This window comes from Carassius gibelio, chromosome A1, assembly GCF_023724105.1.
Source record: "Carassius gibelio isolate Cgi1373 ecotype wild population from Czech Republic chromosome A1, carGib1.2-hapl.c, whole genome shotgun sequence".
Taxonomy (NCBI): domain Eukaryota; kingdom Metazoa; phylum Chordata; class Actinopteri; order Cypriniformes; family Cyprinidae; genus Carassius; species Carassius gibelio.
The window spans coordinates 10,205,887-10,229,757 of record NC_068371.1 but is presented as its reverse complement, the minus strand read 5'-3'; the positions used below and the strand labels follow the sequence as shown (position 1 = coordinate 10,229,757).

The 23,871-nt window shown below is 34.0% G+C and overlaps 1 protein-coding gene across 1 annotated transcript in view; it reads left to right on the top strand.

The window, feature by feature from the left end:
- The window catches only part of LOC127990556 (receptor tyrosine-protein kinase erbB-4-like), a 209,442-nt gene that overhangs the window by 110,234 nt on the left and 75,337 nt on the right, over positions 1-23,871 (top strand). Inside the window, exon 3 of the mRNA XM_052591508.1 lies at positions 15,335-15,521. Within this exon, the coding sequence (XP_052447468.1) occupies positions 15,335-15,521 (187 nt within the window). The remainder of the gene's footprint in view (positions 1-15,334; positions 15,522-23,871) is intronic.

Here is a 23,871-nt window from a genome sequence, read left to right as displayed (position 1 = left end):
CACAAATTAGCCAAAAAGACTGGTGCGGAGTGTGCGATATATCTGGGATATATCGTCTGCTATAATATCATTGTTGTTTTAACAATGTGCGCGCGCATTTACAGTGCGTTCTTTCACTGTGTGATTCAGTCTGTTAAAATGCATTTAAACTGATCACAAAATTGAAGATATAGGGGCATAAAATTTACATATATAATTTTCATATAGTAAATCAAAATCACACAAAGAATGCCGTCTTTTCCTCCAAAAATCATCATGATTATATATATATATATATATATATATATATATATATATATATATATATATATATATATATATATATATATATATATATATATATATATATACATATTTTACAACAGGTCAGTAAACAAGTTCATTAAGAGACTTGCGTTTTAGATACCATATTGCCTGTTTTTGCTCTATTTTTACAACAAAAAATAATTCCAAACACAGCCACCAAAGCACAGTTTTGCATCTCTGAGCAACATGACTGTTTAGTTCCTGAATGAATCAACCGTTTAAATGATTCGGTTCAATTGCAATGACTCACTTATTTACAGTGACTTGCTGACACATACTGGCCATTTTAAGTTCACAATTAAAGTATCTTTTGATTTTTTTTTTTATAATTTATTTCTTATCATTTCAAATGAGTATTCAACATTTTATGTCTTGTATATCAAAACATTATTCATGCATTTGTAACTGCAGGTTAAATGCATTCTTGTCCTGCACTAAACAGTGTGTAATTACATCTAAATGCCACTTCCGATGAAGCTTCTGCATTTCGTCTGCATTGAAAAGATGAGTTTGTTGATACTGATTTGCCTGGTAACACCCCAAATGTCTTATTATTCTAAATAACTGATTTCTTTAATTAAAAACAACTAGTTTGAGATTAATAAGCCTGTGCCAGGGGTGCCAAACTCAGTTCCTGGAGGGCCATATAGCCCTGCAGAGTTTAGTTCTAACCCTGCTCCAGCACACATATCATGTAGTTTTCAAATAAACCTAAATGATTAAATTAGCTGGATCAGGTTTGTTTAATTAGGGTTATATCTAAACTGTGCAGGACTGTGGCCCTCCAGGAGCTGAGTCTGACACCCTTGGTCCCATTTTTGCCTCGCCGTCACTGTTAAAATGTAACTAAGTAATTTTTACTCTGAGTAAATTTTAAACAAGCTACTTTTTACTTTTACTTGAGTAGATTTTTAGACTGGTACTTTTACTTGTACTTAAGTAAAATTTCATTCATGTAATGGTTCTTTTACTTGAGTAGAATATTTTTGTACTCTTTCCACCTCTGGCAATAAATAAATAAATAAATCACTAATTAATTATTATTATTATTATTATTATACACTAATTAAACTAAATTATATAATAGATTGTTGTTGTTTTTCCACTTTAGTATAACAGTATTTATCTGTAAAGTTACATACTATTGTACTTTTTGTACTGGTAAGGAAACTTACTGTTAACCAGTAAACCGGTTTTTACAGTTGTATTTTTACAATGATGAATCTCTGTCTTGTGTGAATCTTAAATGTCATTATATAATTAAATGTGACATAAAGGTCCCGTTCTTCGTGATGCCATGTTTTAAACATTAGTTAGTGTGTAATGTTGTTTTTAGAGTATAAATAATATCTGTAAAATTCTAAAGCTCAAAGAATTTGCCTACAACGAACGACATATGTGGACTACATCCCTCTAGTTCCTGCAGTAATGACATCACTAAAACAGTTTTTTGACTAACCTCGACCTACATGAATACACAAACAGGGGGGCGTGGTCTTGTTGCGCTCCGACGTAGAAGAGGAAGAGCTGCATTTGTGTTTGTCGCCATGTCATCGAAACGCTGTTATTTTCATCTCAGAGTCCAATTACCTTTGTTTGGCGTTCCCAGGGATGCTGTACTAAGAGATCAATGGTTACAATTTATGTTTAACTCTGTTCCCGAAAATTAAAATCCACATGTAAAACTATGTGCAGCACTTTTTGCTGAGGACAGCTTGCTGAGGACAACTTTCTCAATCAGTTTAATGCCGGATTCGCACAAAGATTATTCCTGAAAGATGGAGCAATTCCCTCTTTGTCTGGAGAAGGCGTTATTTATGGACCACAACCGGTAAGTGTATTTTATTATTTAAGTTGGTGCGTTTAACAGTTTCTGTAACTTATTAAAGGTAACGCTCTTTATCTTTGTTAACTAGATGTTAGGGCTGTGCAAAAAAATCGAATGCGATTTTCATGCGCATCTTGTCAGTAAAAACGCTCCTGTGATTATAAGTACATCTCCAGCACGTGCATTCAGATCAGGTTTGCCAGGTTTTCAAAACAAATCCTCCCCACTTGCTTCTCAAAACTAACACAATCGCATTTCCAGGAGGACAGCGTGCGTTAAGCTGCTGTCGAATCACAACACAGGAACCGCTGGCACAATCAGAATTCGTTACGTATTTCTGAAGGAGGGACTTCATAGAACAAGGAAGTCATCAGCCCGTTTTTATGACAGTGAAAACAGCGATATACAGATAGGTGAATTGTGTGAAAAATATTGTGTTTTTTACACGCGAAACATGAACACGTTATATTGCACTGTAAACACAATCAAAGCATGTAAAACAGGACCTTTAAAGGAGCTATGTGGAGGTTTTTACTTTAAAAAAATCTTTAAGATAGAGTTTTCATTTGTACATGTATGAGCCAACCATGATGTAAAAAAAAGAATGACACCACGGTTGCCTCTATCAGCCTGTAGGCTCAATTTTGTGTGGAGGAGTCGGGCCCAAATTGGCGCGAAAATTCACAAAATGTGATGTCATGCGCGTTCTCGTCTACTTGGGCTTACAACCGTATGGCAGGCCAGCCATTATAGTAAGCAGCAGCATTATAGTAGTTTTCAGATGGACTCTGTGGATGGAAAGATGCGACCAGCCCCCAGCAACACAATTCAGACACCCTCGTAAGTAAAAAAAAAAAAGAGAGCGACCGGCGTCGGGCAAAGAGTCAACATTGGAGTGGCTTTTGATTCTTGGCGGGAGCTCTGGTCAGCGCTGGTTACATAGTTAAAGGGGGGGTGAAATGCTATTTCATGCATACTGAGTTTTTTACACTGTTAAAGAGTTGGATTCCCATGCTAAACATGGACAAAGTTTCAAAAATTAAGTTGTACGTTTGAAGGAGTATTTTTGTTCCCAAAATACTCCTTCCAGTTTGTCACAAGTTTCGGAAAGTTTTTTCGAGTATGGCTTTGTGTGACGTTAGATGGAGCGGAATTTCCTTATATGGGTCCTAAGGGCACTTCTGCCGGAAGAGTGCGCACTCCCGTATAGCAGAGCACTGAGAGCACAACAGGCATTCACTGATCAGAGCGAGAGCGTCGCGAAATGTCACAAAAGGAGTGTGTTTTTGGTTGCCAGGGCAAGACAACCCTGCACAGATTACCAAAAAAAAAAAAACAGCATTAAGGGACCAGTGGATGGAGTTTATTTTTAAAGAGCATCAACGGAGTTGTGCAAGTGTTTTTGTTTGTTACCTGCATTTCGAAGATGCTTGTTTTACAAACAAGGCCCAGTTTGACGACGGATTTGCGTATCGTTTATTTCTTAACGATGATGCCATCCCAACGAAAAAGGGTCACGATCGTGTGTTGGAACCGCAGGCGGTGAGTAAAACTGCTTAAAATATCTCTGCCTCCTTGTTAGTGCGTCCACCTCCCATGCCGGAGACCCGGGTTCGAGCCCCGCTCGGAGCGAGTCGTCGTTGCTGCTGCTGCTCTCGTTCAGTTTCAGCCTCTGGATCTGATTCTGGATCATAAATAAACGGCTGAATCTGACTGTAAGCCATGGTTTGTTTTGGATGATGGTTTTTCCCTCACGGTAATGTCATAGCTTCCACATGCTCTCAACACAAAAGCCTACTGGCGCTCGTGATTCTTTAGCTCCGCCCACACGTCACGCCTCCAGCCGGTCGTGTTTTTCCGGGAAAAATCGGTACAGACTATCTTTCTCTTATGAATATAATAAAACTAAAGACTTTTTGGAGTTATGAAGGATACAGTACTACTCAATAGGTACTCAAGATTAACAGGATATTGAGTCAAAACGAGCATTTCACCCCCCCTTTAACTTTTCTTACCTCAAACATGCTGATGAATCTCAATGAACCGTCAGTGGTTGCTGCGGCAACCCTGGTTGATGTGGTCATGCTTGTAAGAGCGTGCGCACTGAGAACGAGCATGAGACTGGCTGCATTTCCTCTAACGGCCACTGTTGTCAGTAACGGTTAGAAATTTCAGAACCTACGCAATGCTCCTTTAAATAGATCAAAATTGGTATCAAAATAGATCAATTCATCAGTTTCGACACAAATAAAAAGCAGCACAACGGTTTTCAGAACTGATAATAATAAGAAATGTTTCTTGAACTTCAAATCAACATATTATAATTATTTCTGAAGGATCATATGACACAGAAGACTGGGGTAATGATGCTAGAAATTCAGATTTGCATCACATGAATATATATATATATATATATATATATATATATATATATATATATATATATATATATATATATATATATATATAGTTAATTGTAATTGTATTCATATTTTGCAATATTACTGGTTTTACTGTATTTTTAATCAAATAAATGTAGCCTTGGTAAGAGACTTAACAATCCATGAACGCCAAGCTTTTGAGCTGTGGTGTCCATAGCCTCCTAGGTAGTAGACAGTGAGGCAGTTTTAAACACAGCCTGTATAGCCCTGATAAACTGCATAAGCTAATGTGTAAATAAAATAAGGGCCTTAATTTATCACAACTCTGAGGGTGTTATAGTGCCGGTCTCTGACCTGATTGCACTTAATATCAATCATTCTGAATGAAAAGGGCAAAACTGATCAAATATCAGCAGTTATGTAGTAATAACTTCTGCCCTTTCTTAGAAAGCCACTGTTGTTTCCAATTCTAGCCTCTGCAGTTTCTTATTAGATCCGACACAGCACTGTGGTCCACTGAGGTCTCAGAGGTGAAATAATTTCCTGAGAGCAATTACAGGCACCAGAAATTCCCAAGATTGCCATTATGTAAAAATGTATGACTATAAAAGCAAATTATAATTGAACGATCACCATTTATGTGAATAAGGCTCCACTTTCTCTACATCACAAGGGGGAACAGTGATCATTTAAGCTACCAATTTAATGTACACACAAAAAATTATGTCAAAATGCCCATCTTGGTAATTATCCTACTGCAGACATAGCCAGCTGAACGTAGGCCTACTGTATCAGTCCACTGGATTAGTGATGGGTCGTTCTTGAACGATTCGTTAATTTTGAACAAAACTTTAATGTGACTCAGGAAGAATGACTCCTCTCCGGGAATGATTTGTTCAGTCAGCCTATACCCAAAATCCTATAGGTTCTGTACTGGTATTAGTCTAGAAGTTCACCTGTTTCAGTCAATGCAGTCTTGAGCTGGAAAGAGAATTGATTAGTTAATCTCACGAGTCTTCGTTTTTTTTTTTTTTTTTTCATTTATCACGTGACAGACCCATAAGCTTTAACCTCTGCTTTAACGACTTTAGATAAGTCGGTAAGATAAGTTTAGATAAGTATCCAAGGATTTTTGTTTTTTCAATGTATGCTCCAGGCACGGGTCACGACGAGGTGTTCCCAATAGCAACCCCTATGCAGAGTATGCAGTGTCTCATTCTCTACTCAGGGAACCATGGATACATTTGTAACCATAAACATAGCACATACTGAACCATACCGAAACAAACTAAACCGTGAAAAAGTTGATCCATTCCACCCCTAGAAAATTGTGTTTTTTGAACCTTAAACCGCATGAACACATTTCTTTACACCAAATACACAACATAATGTTATTTTTAGCAACATCATATGACCTCTTTAATCTCTCTAGCTGTTATAGATGAGAGTTCAGAGGGGCTGGCATCCTCAGCCCTGCTGATACCCTTGCTACCACCAGTGCTTCGGGGCTCAGTGGGCTCCAATGAGCAAAGTTCCCAGCAGCTGCCTGGTAATGGTACAGCATGGGAATGCTCATCCCCTCAGATGAGGGCTTTAGAGCCATCAGGTCTGTCATTCCTGCCAGTAATCTTTTTCAGGGCACGAAACTGACTACTCCAAATACACCAGAGGCCAGTCTTGTGAGACTGTTTCCTTTAGTAGACCTCTTGGCACCATGGAAACTTCTGTCAAATGTGTTTCAATGGGTCCTACGGCTTGTGTGTCCCAACCAGACTCTGGTAGTGGAATAGGAAGTAGTTACTCTTGTGAGCAAGGAGGCCACAGAAAGTCTTCCTTCTCTCAAGAGGGTGTTCGGGTTCTACATCCAGTACCTAATTTTTCCAAGGAAGGATGGGGGATTGTGAATGATTCTAGGTCTGTGCAGACTGAATCATTCTGTCAGAACATTCACATCCAAGATACTGATGTTGAAACAGGTTGTGACTTAAATCAGGACTGGTTTGTCACCATAGAGGACACATATATCCATCCTTCCACAACAAAGGAATTTTCTGAGGTTTGCTTTTGAGGGCAAAGCATATTTGGGTACTTCCTTTTGGCTTAGCACTATCACCCCGCACTTTCAGCAGTGCATGGATGCAGTCCTGATTCCTCTGTGATTCCAGGGCATCCACACTGAACTTCATCAATGATTGGTGGATATTAGCTCAATCAGAGCGTATAGCAGTTTGGCATCCAGATGTAGTTCTCACTCACATGAAAGAGCTGGGGTTAAGGTGGAACATCAAAAAGATTGTACTTTCTCCAGTACAGAGAACCACTTTTCTCTGTGTTGTATGGGTTTCAACAACAATGCAGGCGCATTTGTCTCCTGCTTGTGTTATTTGATTCCCATAGCTGTGAACAGTGTGAGACTGGGCCAGTCACTCACTGTAATACAGTTCCAGAGTCTGTTGGATCTGAATGTAGCAGTGTCCAATGTGATATATTTTGGCCTGCTGTACGTTACACATTTGCAGTGCTGGCTCAGTAACAAGTTTTTTTTTTTTTTTTTTTTTTTTTTTTTTTACCAAGGGGCAACCAGGTTTGCATGATCAAGGTCATGCAGCAATGATTACATCCCTTAGACATTTGTGGGAAGGTCACCATCTCATGTTGGCACTTAAATTGCCTGGCGATGCTTGCCATCTTTTGTGCACTGCAACACTCCCTTCCAGAACTGAGGGGACATCATGTGCTTGCCTGGATACCTTGGTAGAGATGGGGTTGAGACTGCATCTACACACCTTTTCCTCGATTGATCTGCTCCATGGAGTTCTGGAGAAAGTCCGTCAGGACGGGGTCTGTCTATTTCTAGTAGCCCCATTCCTGCTGACCTGAGATTAGCTCTCAGACCTAGTGTCTCTCCTCGATGACTCTCCCTAGGAGATTCCAGTGGGGAGGGACCCTCTGACTCGTCAGGAAATTTAATCATTCATCCCTGCCTGGAATTATGGGTTTGGCCTCTGAAGGGGCCCAACTCATAGAATCCAGTCTCTCAACTGAGGATGTTGAGACCATGCTCAACTTCAGAGCTCCCTCCATGAGGAAACTGTACTCTTTGAAGTGGGTTGTGTTCACTGACTGGACTGAACCCCTCCACCTGAAAGGTGTATGTAATGGCCATAGCTGCTTATTGGCAACATGTTTCCTTTGTTGTGCTTGAGGCCAGGAGAAGCATGGTGGCTTCTAAAGCCTTTTCTTGGGATTTTCCTGGAAGATGTGTGTGTTGAAGCGGGCTGGCCCTCTCTGCTCACATTTGTTAGATTTTACAATCTAGATTGGGTACCATTCCTGACTCTCAGGTGCTTCTGTATTAGCTACAGTAGGTAGACATCCAAAAAAGCCCCTTTCACTGCCGCATGTACTGTCACCACGGCGTCTGTAGAGTGCGTTTGCAGCTTTTGCCTGCTGAGTGATGCTTTAACCAAGTTATCAAACAAGCGCATCAAAGCACAATTTCACAAATAGACGTCAGTTTTGACTCGATGATGTGTTACATTTGATGGCTTCAGTCACGGAAAATGAAAGAAAAACACTATAGTTAAAATATTTATTATATTTAATATTTAATATTCACAGATGAAAGTTTGGTACTTATGAAGTTATAAACATTTCTTAGAACGAATTCAAGCATGATAAATGTCAGGACACTGCCTGAGCCTGTGCTTATATTTCCTCTAAGCTACATGGTATTAAACCATATTTTAGATTTGACACATTTAAAAGGTGTGCAGTATTATTTATATTATATGATGTGTTATATTATTCAAAAGAAATTGTGGTTTACTTTGCATCGGAGCATTAAAATGGTAGCCTATTTTAGTGGGGTAGGCTACATGGATTAATATGCAAAATGTCCTTTTCATTTATTAAGCATATATTTTAATTTATATTTAAAAATTCATTTAATAAAACAACATGCATTTTTGTTACTCGTTACCTGTCCTTTATTTTGACAGATAATTTATTGGGAAAAAGACATTTGTCTGTACACTGATTAAGATATTGTTGCATTTTTAGTAAAACATGAGGCACTGTATAATTTCGTTCACATTATTTAGGCCTAATTAGCCTAAACAAGAAATGAATAAATTAAACCTGCACGATTTAGCTAACTCTTTGAAACTCTAAAGAATGGATGGATTAATAAAACGTCCTCACAATTACACTCAAGTTCTCTCATTATAATCAACAAAATTCACACAATGTAAATAAGAGCTTTATTAATTGACAACTTAAGTGATTTTAAAGGGAGCCTCCTTTACTTGCTTTTAGTGCTGGGCGATAGCATATGGCCTAAAAAAAATAATAATCTGATTTATGATTTAAATCGATTTTAAAATCAATATTCAATTGTTGAATATTAAATATGAAATATTCAATATTGTTTATCAATTTGCACTGGCTTCCAATAGCTGCTCGCATTAAATTCAAGGCATTGATGTTTGCCTACAAAACTACCACTGGCTCTGCACCCATTTACCTAAATTTGTTACTTCAGACTTTTGTGCCCTATCTACAAGTGAATGTCACTTGATTGTGCCATCCCAAAGAAGCACAAAGACACTATTACGGACTTTTAAATTAAATGTTCCCTCCTGGTGGAATGACCTCCCCAACTCAATCCGGGCAGATGAGTCCTTAGCCATCTTCAAGAATCGGCTTAAAACACATCTCTTCCATCTTTATTTGACCCTCTAACTTTAACACTCACTATACTAATTCTAAAAAAGTAAAAAAAAATCTAACTACCTTTCTAATCTTTTTGCATTCTATTTTCTTTTCATTTATTATGCAATTGTATATGTGTGTGTGTGTGTGTATGTGTAAAGACCTCTAACACTAGCTTGCTCTATTTGAATATATATATATTCAAATGACAAAGACATTTTTCAAAACAAGTTTTAATATAGTTCTTTATCATTCATTTACCAGTCAAATTTATAACTGAGACAAGATGAAAAAAAAAAAAAAAAAAAACAACTGTAATGTTATTACCTTAATGCTGGAAAGGCTTTATTATATATATATATATGTATATATATATATATATATATATATATATATATATATATATATACATATATATATATATATATATATACACATATATATACACACACACACATATATATATATAACCCTATATATATATATATAATGTAAACAAATGGTTTTGGATTCCATTGACTTTCACAGAAGGAATAAAAAATACCTTGGAACTCAGTGGGACCCAGATTTCTTCAGTTACCAGCCTTCTTCAAAATGTTATTTTAGTGTTCCACAGAAGAATGAAGTAAATACAGAGTTAGTATGACATTGGGTAAACTATGAGAGAATTTTCAGTTGTCGGTAGACTATCCTTTAAAAATGCATTTAGAAAATAGAGTGAAATATCATTTCCATTGCATGCCGTTGTTTAAACAATGTTTTTCTACTTCCAAATCATTGATGACCAACTTTGATACACCAAACAATTCTGTGTCTTTAAATTGAATGTAAAACACCTACTAAAGGATGTCCATACCCTGTTAATTTTACAGATTTTCTGTTAATGTATTTGTACATAGCTAAATGATACAAGACCTTAATTTTTGGGTGGAGTCTCTTCTCTAAAATAGACATGATCCAAAATCAGCAGAATTACTGACACTCACAAATCATCTGACAAAGTGAGAGAGTTTGGTAAAGCCTCCTGTGTTTCTAATATAAGTATTCAGCTGTTCATGTTTCTCCATGGATTTTTAATATCTACCCTGTCACAGCTGGTTTTGATCAAGCACATGTATTGTTATGTCACCTGCTACTAAAGTGGAACGAATAGATTGCATTTAACATTGACATTTATATTGTTTGCTCTTGGGCTGGAATGCAAAAAATGTGATTGCTGCCCTCTCAGCTTTATGATTACCACATTCGCTCAGCGTTGATGATAACAAGTCTGGATTGTTGGCCTGCCTGCAGTAAATGTGTGTGTACTATTTATTTATTTATTTATTTATTTATTTATTTATTTATTTATTTATTTATTTATTTATTTATTTATTTATTTATTATTTTCAGTATACTATTTTGTATGTTATTTTGTTTATACAATAATACAGAAATCCAAAACTAGTTGTTTGATTGGCGTGTGGGATTTGCATCACTTTTAGCATGCTCCAAAATATCTTATTAAATATTATAGAAATTATAGACCAATTTCAGTTTTTGAGAACAGTGATGACATTTTTGTGGGCGGAGTCTATCTAGTAGCAGTAAAAAAAAAAGCCAGTTTTAATGTAGCAGTAAAAAAGGTAATTCTGAGTTTATATTTCAAAATTCTGACTTTTTTATTTATTTTTTCTTTAAATTACGAGATTATATCTCAGAATTTTGGTAGGAAAAATCATTATTTCTTTTTCCCTTGGCTCAGAATCATGAGTTTATAATCCCACACTTCTGTTTTTGTTTTTGTTTTCCTCAGAATTGACAAACTCGCAATCGTTGAGTTAAATCAAGTTAGAAAGTTAGAACTAGGAGAACGAGGAAAAATATTAGAATTGAATCATAACATAGGCAAATACTATGTAAAATATTATAGATTTAAATAGTATTTCATGCTTTAATTAATTTAACAGAATATGTATTTCAGGCAACACGAACATTAGTCTGATTAGTGTGAAGATGAATGCATAAAACTGAACTCCATGACTGAACCCCATGAATACCCACTGCAAAATTTTAAAACAAATGTAAAATTCTAATGATGCCTGGAGGAAAATATGCAGGTGTATAATGTGTGCGAGCATTTGGGACGTGGGTGTGTTTGAGTCCATTTGGTTCATTGCTGCAATTGAATCGAAAAGTATCCGAAGGGAGGCAGTTTTTCTCTGTGTGAGGTGAGAGATTGTGACCTAATGTGTCTTTGCAGTGTGACAGCAGCTTGCGCCGAGAGGTGTTTGTCCTTTAATGTTGAAGCAGTGTTCCATATCTGCAAACTTCTTATATGATTTTACTAGGTATAAAGGTGACCATAGGTGAGATTTTGAAAGTAATAAAAAATATGTTTAGTTTAATATATATGTACTTTACACATAAACAATACTGTTCTGAAGTTTTATTAGAAATATAATTATTTTCTGATATTATAATACGTCTTTACTGTCAGTTTTTATAAATGTATGGCATCCAGCTGAACTGTTTTTTTTTTTTTTTTTTTTTTTTTGATCGTAAACTTTTTAACAGTTATAAATTTTGAAGCAGTTTTTATTAAATATTTTACCTTTCCTGTGATAAGATTTTGATATAATTTTTTAACGTTGTATGTACTACACAGGTTAGGATAAACATTATTAATAGCTCAGTCAGTCATGTAATGGAAATGTGTTTAACAAAATTAGCCATATTTATTCACATTATCTTTCTTAATGCATTGTGGCAGTATTTTTGTGAACAATTCATCAGTGTTTGTTATTCCAAGGAGGGAAAATAAATATTAAAAATATTATTTTTTTCTATTTTTCTATTATTAGTAGTAGTAGTATAGTTTTTATTATCATTGTGACACTGGTGGGTGTTATGTTTTTGTGTTTGAACATATTAACACAAACAAAGAGTTGTCAGTTGATTAAAATTTTGCTGATTAATCTAATGAATTGCTTATTAATCACACATTAAATTATAATAATAAATTATCATTATTATTATTATTATTATTATTATTGTTGTTGTTGTTGTTGTTGTTATTAATACGAATTGTTTTTACTTTTATGTTCAAGGTTTTTTTTTTTTTTTTTTTTTTTTTTTTTGTTAATATATAATTATGTAATTAATGAAACTCTAAAACAGAAACTGCCAGTAGTTGGTGGTGAATGTATCCATAAGTCAGTGAGACTTTATATTTTTACAAGAAGTCATTTATGGTCATCAAGCCTGCATTTATTTAATCAAAAATTGAATATACTTTAAAATATATTTTATGCAATAATGATTTATTATCAATGTTGGAAACCTGTTATACTTTTCACCTGTGGTTATTTGATAAATAAAAAGTATAACAGGTTAAATAAAAATAAAGGTAAAATAAAATAAAAATAAATAAATATAAAATAAATAAGCACCACAACACTTTCCAACATTGATAATAAATCAGCATATTAGAATGATTTCTTAAGGATCATGTGAGTAATGATGCTGAAAATTCATCATTTTATAACAGAAATAAATGATATTTTAAAGTAGGACTATATTAAAATATAAAAACAATAGTTTAAATTTAGTACAATTTAATTATTCTTTTTAAATAAAATGGAGCAGGTTACTTTTGGTATGAAACAAAGCATTTGCTTTTACGTTTTATAATTTTTAAGAAATTCTTTTTTTTTTTTTTTATTAAGTCCACCGACCTTAATTTACTCACCTGTCTAGTTTGTTTGTCAGTGTTATGAGTGGTCATATCGCCTGTCAATCAAACTCCTGGTGAAGGGTCAATTGAGCAAAAACAGACAATATTGCGTCTAAATTGTAATACAATTTCTTATATATTTCTTATTTATTGTTTATTTATTGTTATTTATTAACTGTTGTATAAAGTCAGTATAACATTTTCACTCGTTTTATTTGGGACAAAACACCACTCGCGTGACATTGCACTCATTGCTCATGTGATATGTATTAATTATATCTTATGATAAATGTATGGGACAAAAAACTTTCCCCCAATCTCTTGAATTTTAGAGGTATAAAACTGCATTCTACAGTCTCCAATCAACTATAGATCAGGGCTGGGCCACTTCGGTCCTGGAGGGCCTCTGTACTGCAGAGTTTAGCTCCAATCCCAATCAAACACAATTGCCTGTAGCTTTCTAGTGGTCTTGAAGACATTGATTAGCTTGTTGAGGTGACATTGATTAGGGCTGGAGCTAAACTCTGCAGCACAGTGGTCCTCCAGGACCGAAGTTGCCCAACCATGGTATACTGTAGGTAGTCACTCAATTTAAAATCTTCCCTGTCTCCTGAAATCTAAAGAAATCTAAAATCTTGTCTAGGGCACCAACAGAGCCTAGGCCTGCACTGAACGGACGTTCAAAGACAGAATTCTAAATATAGCTTGTTTCTCTTGTTTCTATGATGCATTAATCTATAGGTGAATTTGCATTGGACACTGCTGACAAACCAGCCAGTGTACATCAAAGTACTGTGAGAGCTCTAGAGAGCAGAATGCTCTGCATGCTTTCGAATTGTTCTTGCGTTACTTTGAGGTCAAACAATGATTCAAGTCAAACAGACTGTATGAATTGTAAGATGAAGTACATGGGGCAGGGTTGTTAATGGCGTTAAAAACCGGAATGTGTCATTTTATCCAGTAACTATTTAATTTTAATGTGTTAAATTTAAAGCCCTATAAGTACAAAGCCAACAAGGTGCAAATATATAAATGAGAAAGCACTGGGGCAAAACACCTAGCACACCAATTCTAGAGATTTTAATTTAGTAGTGCACTGAAAAATAGATTTATTCAGTTTGTTTTTGTTTTTTCAATCGAGTGACACTTTGACTTATTATTTGTTCCTCATCAGTCAGGCGGTATGAAAGGTATAATCAAGATAATTACTGATTACGGACTTCTTCCTCCATTCATTGTCTCTCATGTCATGTGAAGACAATGGAAATCGTAGTTTCTGCCCACACTATGGGATGCGCTAGATTTGAGACTACTTTATCTACTAACAACTATGACTTAAACACAGATGTCTTGAATTGAATGGAATCCTCCATAATAATTATCCTAAAACTTCATAAGACTCACAAAAAGACAGAAACTGCTACAGGATTATCATAGTAGAGTGACTGGATCTGATGGAAAAACGTACTACATTACTTTGAGATACATGTATATCACAGACCTGAATGTTTACCATGGTATTACCATGTTGTATGTCCAAAAAAAAAAAGAAAAAAAGGTAAAAAGCATTAAAGAGATTCCTTCCTTCAGTCCTCCCATTCCATTCCCATTGACTTCCATTATGTTTGTTTGTCTATACAATGGAAGTCAATGTGGACCAAAGCTCTTTGGTTACCACCATTCTTCAAAATACCTTCTTTGACTTTCCAGAGTTAAAAGAAAGTCATACAAGACATGAGAGTGAGTAAATGATGACAGCGTTTTCCGTTTTTGTGTTGACTATCTCTTTAATGCTAAATATTTAGCAGTCATTTTATTATTGACCAATCAGAATCCAGTATCCAAGAGAGTATTATAATAATCTCTAGCAGAGTGTCACCGCGTGGACTTCCGGTGATCCTGATGGGTATGCGACAGCTGTCAGTGTGTGCTTGGTCAGCTCTTCAGATGGATTTCTATGTGACTATAGTTCCAGTATGTGTGTGTCCGATCACTACAGCTATATCACATTCACTTCTTCTGCATGAAATAGACCTGTCCTCTGTGCCTGCTAATGATACGCAGTATGAAACAGTGATTGGATGTCAACATGATTGATGTGGTGTGTAGAGGGAGGGTCCTGCGCTCTATTGGGCCATTATCTCTTCACATTATATCAAGGCTATCTCGTTAGTCATGCATTTGGTGCTGCTCAGTTGCCATGATGACTGAGGGCATCGAGCCTTTGTGGAACCGAAAGCAGAGGATAAATCTCTGCTGAAAGTGCTTTATAGTGATATCCTGTAAGAATAAATTCTGCATACTTTTGGCTACATTTCATAAAAAGGAAATTAAATACACTGGATTTTTTGCTTAAATTGTGAATCACGTTTAAAATCTCTCTCTCTGTAGTCCATCCGTGAGGTGACGGGTTACGTGTTGGTGGCTCTGAATCAGTTCGACTATCTTCCTCTGGAGAACCTGCGGATCATCCGTGGCACTAAACTGTATGAAGGACGCTACGCTCTGGCCATCTTCCTCAACTACAGGCGAGATGGCCATTTTGGCCTTAAACAACTCGGCCTCAAGAACCTGACAGGTATTTGTGTCTGTCTGTGAGTCTCTGTTTCTCCCAAAGCAAATTCCCATCACACTTGGTTTTGTGCAGTAAAAGTCTTTAAGAAATAAACAGGAAAGAGGCCCACAATATATATCTGAAAGGGTGGATCAGGAATCAGTTGCTTTTAATACAATAAATTGATCGATATTTGTTAACATTGATATGTTGATCAGTATGTCTTCATGTAGAAGGCAATGTGCATTAGTCATTTTAAAGATTTGTCACGACATATTAAAGAGCCACAGAACATTATTTATTGTTTGAATGTATTTTCACCATGTGAGAACATGATGCATGGCTTGTTCGACATAGCAATAGTAATGAAGGTTGGGTGGGCCTTTGCAAAGGGTCAATTCAGTAAAACAAATTTTATTTTTATTTCTCAATATTTTTTCTTTTTGCACTTCAATTTTGTACAACAACCTAAATCTAAGCTAAAATACTGAATAGAATAAAAATTACAAAGATTTAGTAATAATTACACAAATTCTGACTGCAAAAGAATATTTTACTCAAACATTATAATATAAAGGAAAAAAAATAAAGTTTATAATAAAATATAAAATAAAAGTGTACCAGATAATACTCTAAATAATAAATAAATTATTTAATAAATAATTCAATACACAATATTAATAAATATTTGTACAGGATATTTGTTGCAGTGGCTGACGATCTCTCCTCCTCACTGAATAATGCAAATTTAACCACATGAGTTGTAATTATCTTTGAAATTAAATCAACATGAATTTCCAAATCAGGTTGTTTATCATATTTTAGAGTGGAACTTCAAGTTGTTTTGAGAGTCCGAATCACATTACGTAGAATTTGCTACATAACCCTTTGACCACCTTCAGATAGGATGTGCTTGATTTGATGTTAAACTCTCTAATAGGTGCTGAGTGTGAGGATGATGCTGTAGGAAAAGTGAATTTGTTTTTAACTCCCTCTCTTCACGCACGCACACACACACATAGATAGAGAGAGAGAGAAAGAGAGTACTTCTAAGCATGTTTCCCATGTCCAAGGCCTTTTTTTAATTATCTAGCTTTAATTATTTATTTATTTAATTTGTATTTTCTTATTTTATTTGACTTTTATATATATTGCATTGCATTGCAATACATTGTGAATACAATGTACAATACACATAATGAACAATGAGTCATGTTTCTTTGACCACAGCATTCTTTAAAATATCTTCATGCACAGGTTTTATTTTGGGGTGCACTGTCCCTTTAACCCATAGTTGTTAACCAAATAAATAAATTGATATGAAATATTTATTTTCAATTGAAATTGTTGTATTATGTCAGAAGAAAGAGATCTCTAAGAAACAGATGTTTCCGGATGAGTTGTCAGCTTTACAGTGTTTTCAAAGTTAGCAGTCTTTATTCATAAAAATTTGACAGTGGGATAAAGTCAAGTATTAAGAATTCCAGAGGTCTGTGTAATAATTTATGACATTACCCTGGAAAACAATAATAAAGAGGACATATTATATTCCTCCATGCCAGTATTTGCAGACTATCTGATGAATAGAGAACTCTCACGGGAGTAGGTCTCAGTATGTACCATGAAAAGCAATTAGGCCGGAACCATTAATGCATACAGATTAGAGTCCATATCAGATGATCCAGCCTGAATAATGGTGAAACAAATCCCATATCTGAGCAAAACAGCAGAACCAAGATAGTAATTGCCTTTCTCCTTTAGAATGAAAGAAAATCACAAGCTGGATTGAGAACAGATGTAGTCTAATGTTAGTATCCATATACATGTAACTGATTATCACAAAATGTTAGACATGGGCACACAGACAAAGAGATAGTTGTGTGGAGTACAATTTGCATGTTTACCAAACCTAAAATCTTGCAGGGATACAAATAAAAGGCTTTTTTTTCCTTTTACTGACATTTAGAAAATACACATATCCACATGCTTTAGTTTTGTCCTCCTATATCTTATTGTTGTCTGTTTGAAATCATGCCAAGCAGCTGAACGCAGTCTGAAGAGAACATGTAATTTCTCTCCCCATCTGCTGGCTGTGTGTTCACCCAAACGTTTGCTAAACAGCAGCAGCGTTAGTTAGAGCAATCCTCATCACGTTAAATCATCATTTGCATTTATTCCCAAATGCAACAATTGACATATGTGACCCTGGACCACAAAACCAGTATTACATTGTATGGGTCAAAATTATAGATTTTTGTTTTATGCCAAATATCATTAGCATATTAAAGATCATGGTCCATTGTGATATTTTTTTACATTTCCTACTGTTAATATATCAAAACTTAATCTTTTATTAGTAATAAGTCATGTTTGCCCTCACAGATTCCAGATTTTCAAATAGTTATATCTAGGCCAAATATTGTCAGATAATCCAACTAATAAACCATAAATGAATGGAAGCTTATTTGTTCAGCTTTCAGATGATGTATAAATCTTAATTTCGAGAAAAAAAGAAAAAAAAAAAGTCACTTAAGAGGTTGAAGGTTTTGTGGTCCAGGGTCACATATAGAATATAGAAAATGAGAGATTGAAATTAATTTTCATTACAGATATTTTAACATACAAAAGCAGTCCACATAAATTGCTTAAAATTAATAGGCTAAACTATTTTTACACCTTAAAGTTGGCACCCTGATGATGGCAATTTGTGTATTTATTTTCTTGTATAAAAAAAAAAAATATTATTGTTGTTGTTGTTCTTGTTGTTGTGGTTATATTTCAATAGTAATAAAATTTGAAGTCACTCTGAGGCCTCAGTGGTTGAGAACAACTGTGCTATTCTAGAAAGGCTCTTTCAGGCCTACTTTATTGTAGGTATGTGTGATTTTTATTGTCCACCGGTTTAATGTTTATTTTCATGTATTTATTGCTGTGTGTATGTGGTACCAGTCAGCCTTCGAGTGAATGAAATCACCATAGCCTGCATACGTTAAAATGAATGTGCTTGTTTACAAGACAGTATGACTACATATATTTACCGTCTCAGTGATTGTTAAGCCCTGTTTATTATCCATGCTACTGTAAACCATTACAGATTATTGATAGTTACAAGTCTCATCAGTTAGTTTGAATCCTCATCTAGATGCATGTTCACAGTATGTTTGATTAGGAGTCATGAACTGCATTTTTTTATTATTTTGTTATAATGTTCTCTGAGGTTCACTTTTTAATGTTTGCATTATTTACATCATTAAAATCATTATTTAGAAGTATAGCCTATTTTATGTCCAGTTTTTGAGCCTCTGCGAAATGGTCTTTTTTTATAGGTATTCAAAACTCGCAAGAAAATGCATAGTGATTTGATTGGTTAACAGTAACTATTACATCATAAAGGGGCACATTCCACAACCTGTCATTTTGGCAGACTGGCTTCAATAAAAGCTGTTTTTAAACTAACAAGAATGTTTTGAGTTTTGAAACTTACAGAATGTTTTTTTTTTTTTTTTTTTAATACATTGACCTTTTATATGTCAAAAGATCAAGGGAAATTTGATTTCTCAGTTCATGATGCCTTTTGATTAAATGAGCAGTCTCGATGTTACTTCCCCCCACACACTTCTAAACATCAGTGAGGCTCATGTTTTTAGGTTTAATTTTTCCACCAGTTAATGCTAGGTGTTCATATGCTGCACAAACCCTTTAGTTCAAGGTGGAGGTCATTCTAGCCCTGTTTAGCCTACAGTCATTTTAGTGTTTTTGTCTGGGTTTGTTTTGTATTTGCTGTGCTAAATAATGATTGCATTTGAGCTATTACTCCTACATAAACATGACCTTTACACATATTTACTAAGGAGATAGATATCTCTCCTTTTTAGTTCAATTGCATGATGTATTTATGTATTTATTTTGCTGTTGTTTTTTATGTATTGTTTAATGCATCCCAAGTAACAGTTGAGAAAAAAAAAAAAAACATTTTACACAAAATTAAGAAAAACATGCATTATTTTATTTTATTTGGCTTCTTTTTAAATTATTTTAGAAAATTGCATTTATATGTTATTAAAATCTATTTAAGTTTAAGATTAAACTTATTTTGTCCAATGAATTGTACCATTTGTGTTAAAGATATAATGCATGATCACCTTTGATTTGTTTGTTACCATGCATCTGAATTAACAGTTAAGTTAGAAAAAGAAAATTTAATTGCAAAAAATTAAGAAATAAAAAATGCAATAATTTTTTTATGTTATTTAAATTTATATAGTATTATTTAATTAAGCTTATTTTGTCTTAATGCATGGTTCTTTTAAATAGAGAACTATGTTTTAAAGTAAAAAAAATAAATAAAAAATAAATACCGTTTTAAATATCTAGTCTTAAATCTTTGAAGCAATATAAATTCAATAGTTTAAAGAAAGGCAACAAATTACTTGCAAAATTACTTTATTTTGATGTTTCTATCCATTTGAATTGAAAGTCAGTTAAAACCAAAAATTATTTTACTTTAACATGTCTATGGCGATGCAGTCACTATTACTCAAGGCAACTTGACAGTGCACAGATATCTGTGTCAGTCGTCACAGAGAATAACTTTTAATATTGTTTTAGTGGCATCATTCCTGATAGCAGATTGTGGAACAAACCCAAATCTATAGACAGCAAACTGCCAGCTTGACAATTCCTAAAGCCTTATATACATAACATGTATAAAGTATTAGAAACATTTTGCTTTCAAGGCCCTTCAGACTGCATTCGGGCACCCAGAATAGGTGGACATGAATTTTTAAAATATGATCTGAATTTTAAAATTTGCAAGTCAGCCAGGGCTAGCTTATTAACATCTTGGAGCTTTGTCATCTAACATCTTCAAATGTACAGTACGCCGGCAGGGTTTGGCAGTAAATATTCAATATTTTAATAGACTCTCAGTCTATGAAGTTCCTGGCAGCTCCTGAATCAATAAGAACGTGACATGTTACTAGAAATTTGGACATTTGGAGTTGTTTTGCACTAGGAAATATTTCATTATAAATATTTGGATGGATAGAGGTATTTTAAACTTTAGTGTATTGCAACGCAAACAAAAATATATTTAGTTAACACACATTTAGCTTGATGTGTATGTTCAACAGTGCTTAAAAACTTATTTTATTTAATCTAGTGGTCAAGGCACTATTTTTCTTTTTAGTTACTACTAAAATAACCAAAACTGAATAAAGTTAAACAATTAATTAAAATAAATAATTTAGATTTCTTTCAAAATATGAAGAAATTAAGATACATTTATTTGACATCCTTATTTAACTACATATACAATAAAATACAATGGGGGGGGGGGTCATCTATTTACTCCTAAAATGCTAAAATAAATATTGAAAAAAACTAAAAAAATATGTGTAGAAAAATAATATCTTCAGTGTTGTTTTAGCACATAGCAGCTTAATTGGATAAGAGTAGTAAAAAAGAAAAATTGTGACAATTGTGTGTGATAAATGTTTCTAATGTATCAGCTTATGCATGGTACAAAAAAAAAGGCAATTTGAAAGGATGGATACAAAAAGGGGGAGAATCAAGTATGTGTCCTTTGTAATGATTTTTTGTATTGCCTACATTGTAACACTGGCTGCTAGAAAATAAAAATAAGGCATTTAATTAGGTTTATGTTTAAAACAGGCAAAATAATCTACAAATAAAATGAAAATATACTTTTCAATTTAATTTCTCACCTGAATTTATCTTGTTTTCAGAAAACATATTTATAGAAAATAATATCAAAATAACAATTTTATACATCCAGTGTTTGACTGTTGTGATTACAAAAAATGTATCTTTCCTAATGGGACGTTTGAGGCAGCAGGTTTTTAGTGTTTCATCAGGTTCCATGATGTCTTGTTACACCAGTAATTGTATTATTAGTTGTTTTTTTATTATTATTGTAAGAAAATTAAGACAAGACAACAAAATAAGCTGCGTTGTCAAGTTCACATTTGAGCTCGTGTTTTTACCCTCCGTAAGGCTTCAGCCATATCAAGGCTCCTCCAACCCTCCCAGTCTGCCCCCCTGAGACCCTGCGGTTGGCTGTCATTTCTGGGACACTCTGCTATCTCTGCCAGGCAAACTCCCCTCCCTGTGTAGCTGAATAATGAGATGCATCATGAGGTGTGGCTGAATGGCAGCGGGAGAGAGTGATGGAGGACCATGGGTCATGGTCTGAAGCCTAAGTAGAGGATATTAAGGGCCATTAACTGACAGCGACAAAGTGAACAGAAGTCTGTCATTTTCAATAAGAGTTGTCATGTACTGTGCAAAGCTGAGGAAGTTTATTGTTTATTATTGGAGCATCACTTGTCTCCTAGTCAAGTTTGGGCCGGAGAAGTTTATGGATCTGTGAGCAATTACAGTGCTTTATATGATTTGTCTTTGTCCATATAAAAAAATGGAGCACGGAAGACAGTTTAATTCATGCATTGATAATTGTTCCTGTTCATGAAATGAAGTAGTTAATATTCAGACACTTTACCTGCATGTTTATCTTTAACCGCATGAAAACTGATTACTTGTCAATGTAGAAAGACAAAATCTTATTTTTAAATTCATTCATTAACCTGCTCTTGATGTGAAGCTTCATGCCTCCTCCCCATATGAAAAAAAGTATGTTCTCCAAACGTTTACCTGAAAATATTATCTCTGAAGGTTGTTTGAACATTCAAAACTTTTTTTTTGTTGTTCTTCTTTTTTTATTATTATTATTTTACATTTTAACAATGCTTTTTTTTCTGGTTATGTGAACAATAAAGGAACATTCAATTTAATAATTTTATAATTTTGCATACATTAGGGTAACATTAATTTTGCATGTTCTCTTAAATGAAACAAGTAATAACATAAAAAAAGTCAGAGAAACATCCAACTAAAAATTTTAAGTAGAAAAATGTCCATGAACAGTGTAATATGATAAGGCACTGACTGTTCATATTTGTTTGAAGAATTATATTTAATATCTATATTAGACAATACTGATCTTAGATGTAAAAAAATATATATTATTATGATTATATATATACATACTGTACAAATATATATATATATAAATGACTATATTTATTTTAATATAACCATGCTTAATGCAGGTTCTAGAGAAAACACATTAAAAAGCATGATTGGCTCTTTTACCATGATTTTTATTTATTTTTATTTTTTGTGTGATTATTTTTCTTCATGATTATTTTACTTTCTTATATGTAAAGCACTTTGAATTACCGTATGAAATGAGCTATATAAACTTGCCCTTCCTTGTTAAAAATAGAATAAAATATATAATAATTTATTATATAAAATACAATTTGCTTCAATCAGTCTCTGCAATATAATGCTTGTCAATAATTTCAGTATTTTATATGTTATATTTCATACTTAGAATTTAACAGCTTGTTTATATATATATATATATATATATATATATATATATATATATATATATATATATAATTTTTTATTATTATTCTTTTTTCTGTGATTTTCAATTGATATAGAAATGGTGCACTGTGCTCATCTTTGACTCACAATGTATTTGTGCCATTTAATTGACTGAGTTATGTTTACAGATGGAGGCAGACAGTTCATGTTAAGAGGTGTGCAATAATGTCGCTCAATTTCTCTGGTTTATTAGGACCACAGTACTGTATGTGCAATGTTTGCCCTTCAAATGACTTCTTAATAATATATTTTTATACATTTTGATTAAATCCACTTTTTTTCCCCAGTAAATTTTCCTTCAAAGTCACTTTATCATTCCTATTCTCTCAAATGTATAGCATTCTCATTTAAATATAGATTTATTACGTTTGTTGTTAAAGCTTTTTCTCCGCCTTCTCCGTGAAGGAACTGTGTGCAGATGAATTCATCAAAGAGATGTTAATGATGTGAAGTGTTTCACATGCAGGCTTGGTTTCCAGCTGTGAATGTCAAAAGTGACTCTTTAAAAATGTGTTAATATGGTCTGTTGTTCCATTCACAGGCTCAACCTTTCCCCCTATACACTCCACTTCCATTATCATGGAAGTGCTGAAAGAAAATGTAAATATTTCACTTTCATTCAATGGAAGTGAAATTGTCATGTTAAAAATACCCTTGATCATGGCTGGGTTCATTTTGAATGCAGGAATGATGGCTCTGAGACCTGCTAATCTCACAGTGCTGGTCAATTAGGTTTTTTGAGATATTGAACAATATGTTGTCAAAAATAAATGTGCAAAAAATCTAACTTTACCTTGTCGCTGGGTCAGTAGCCTAAACATTGGTAGCATACCTTATACCCCTACAACATGCATAGTACAACTTTAATTTAATCTTATGCTCTCCCCAGCTGCATTTA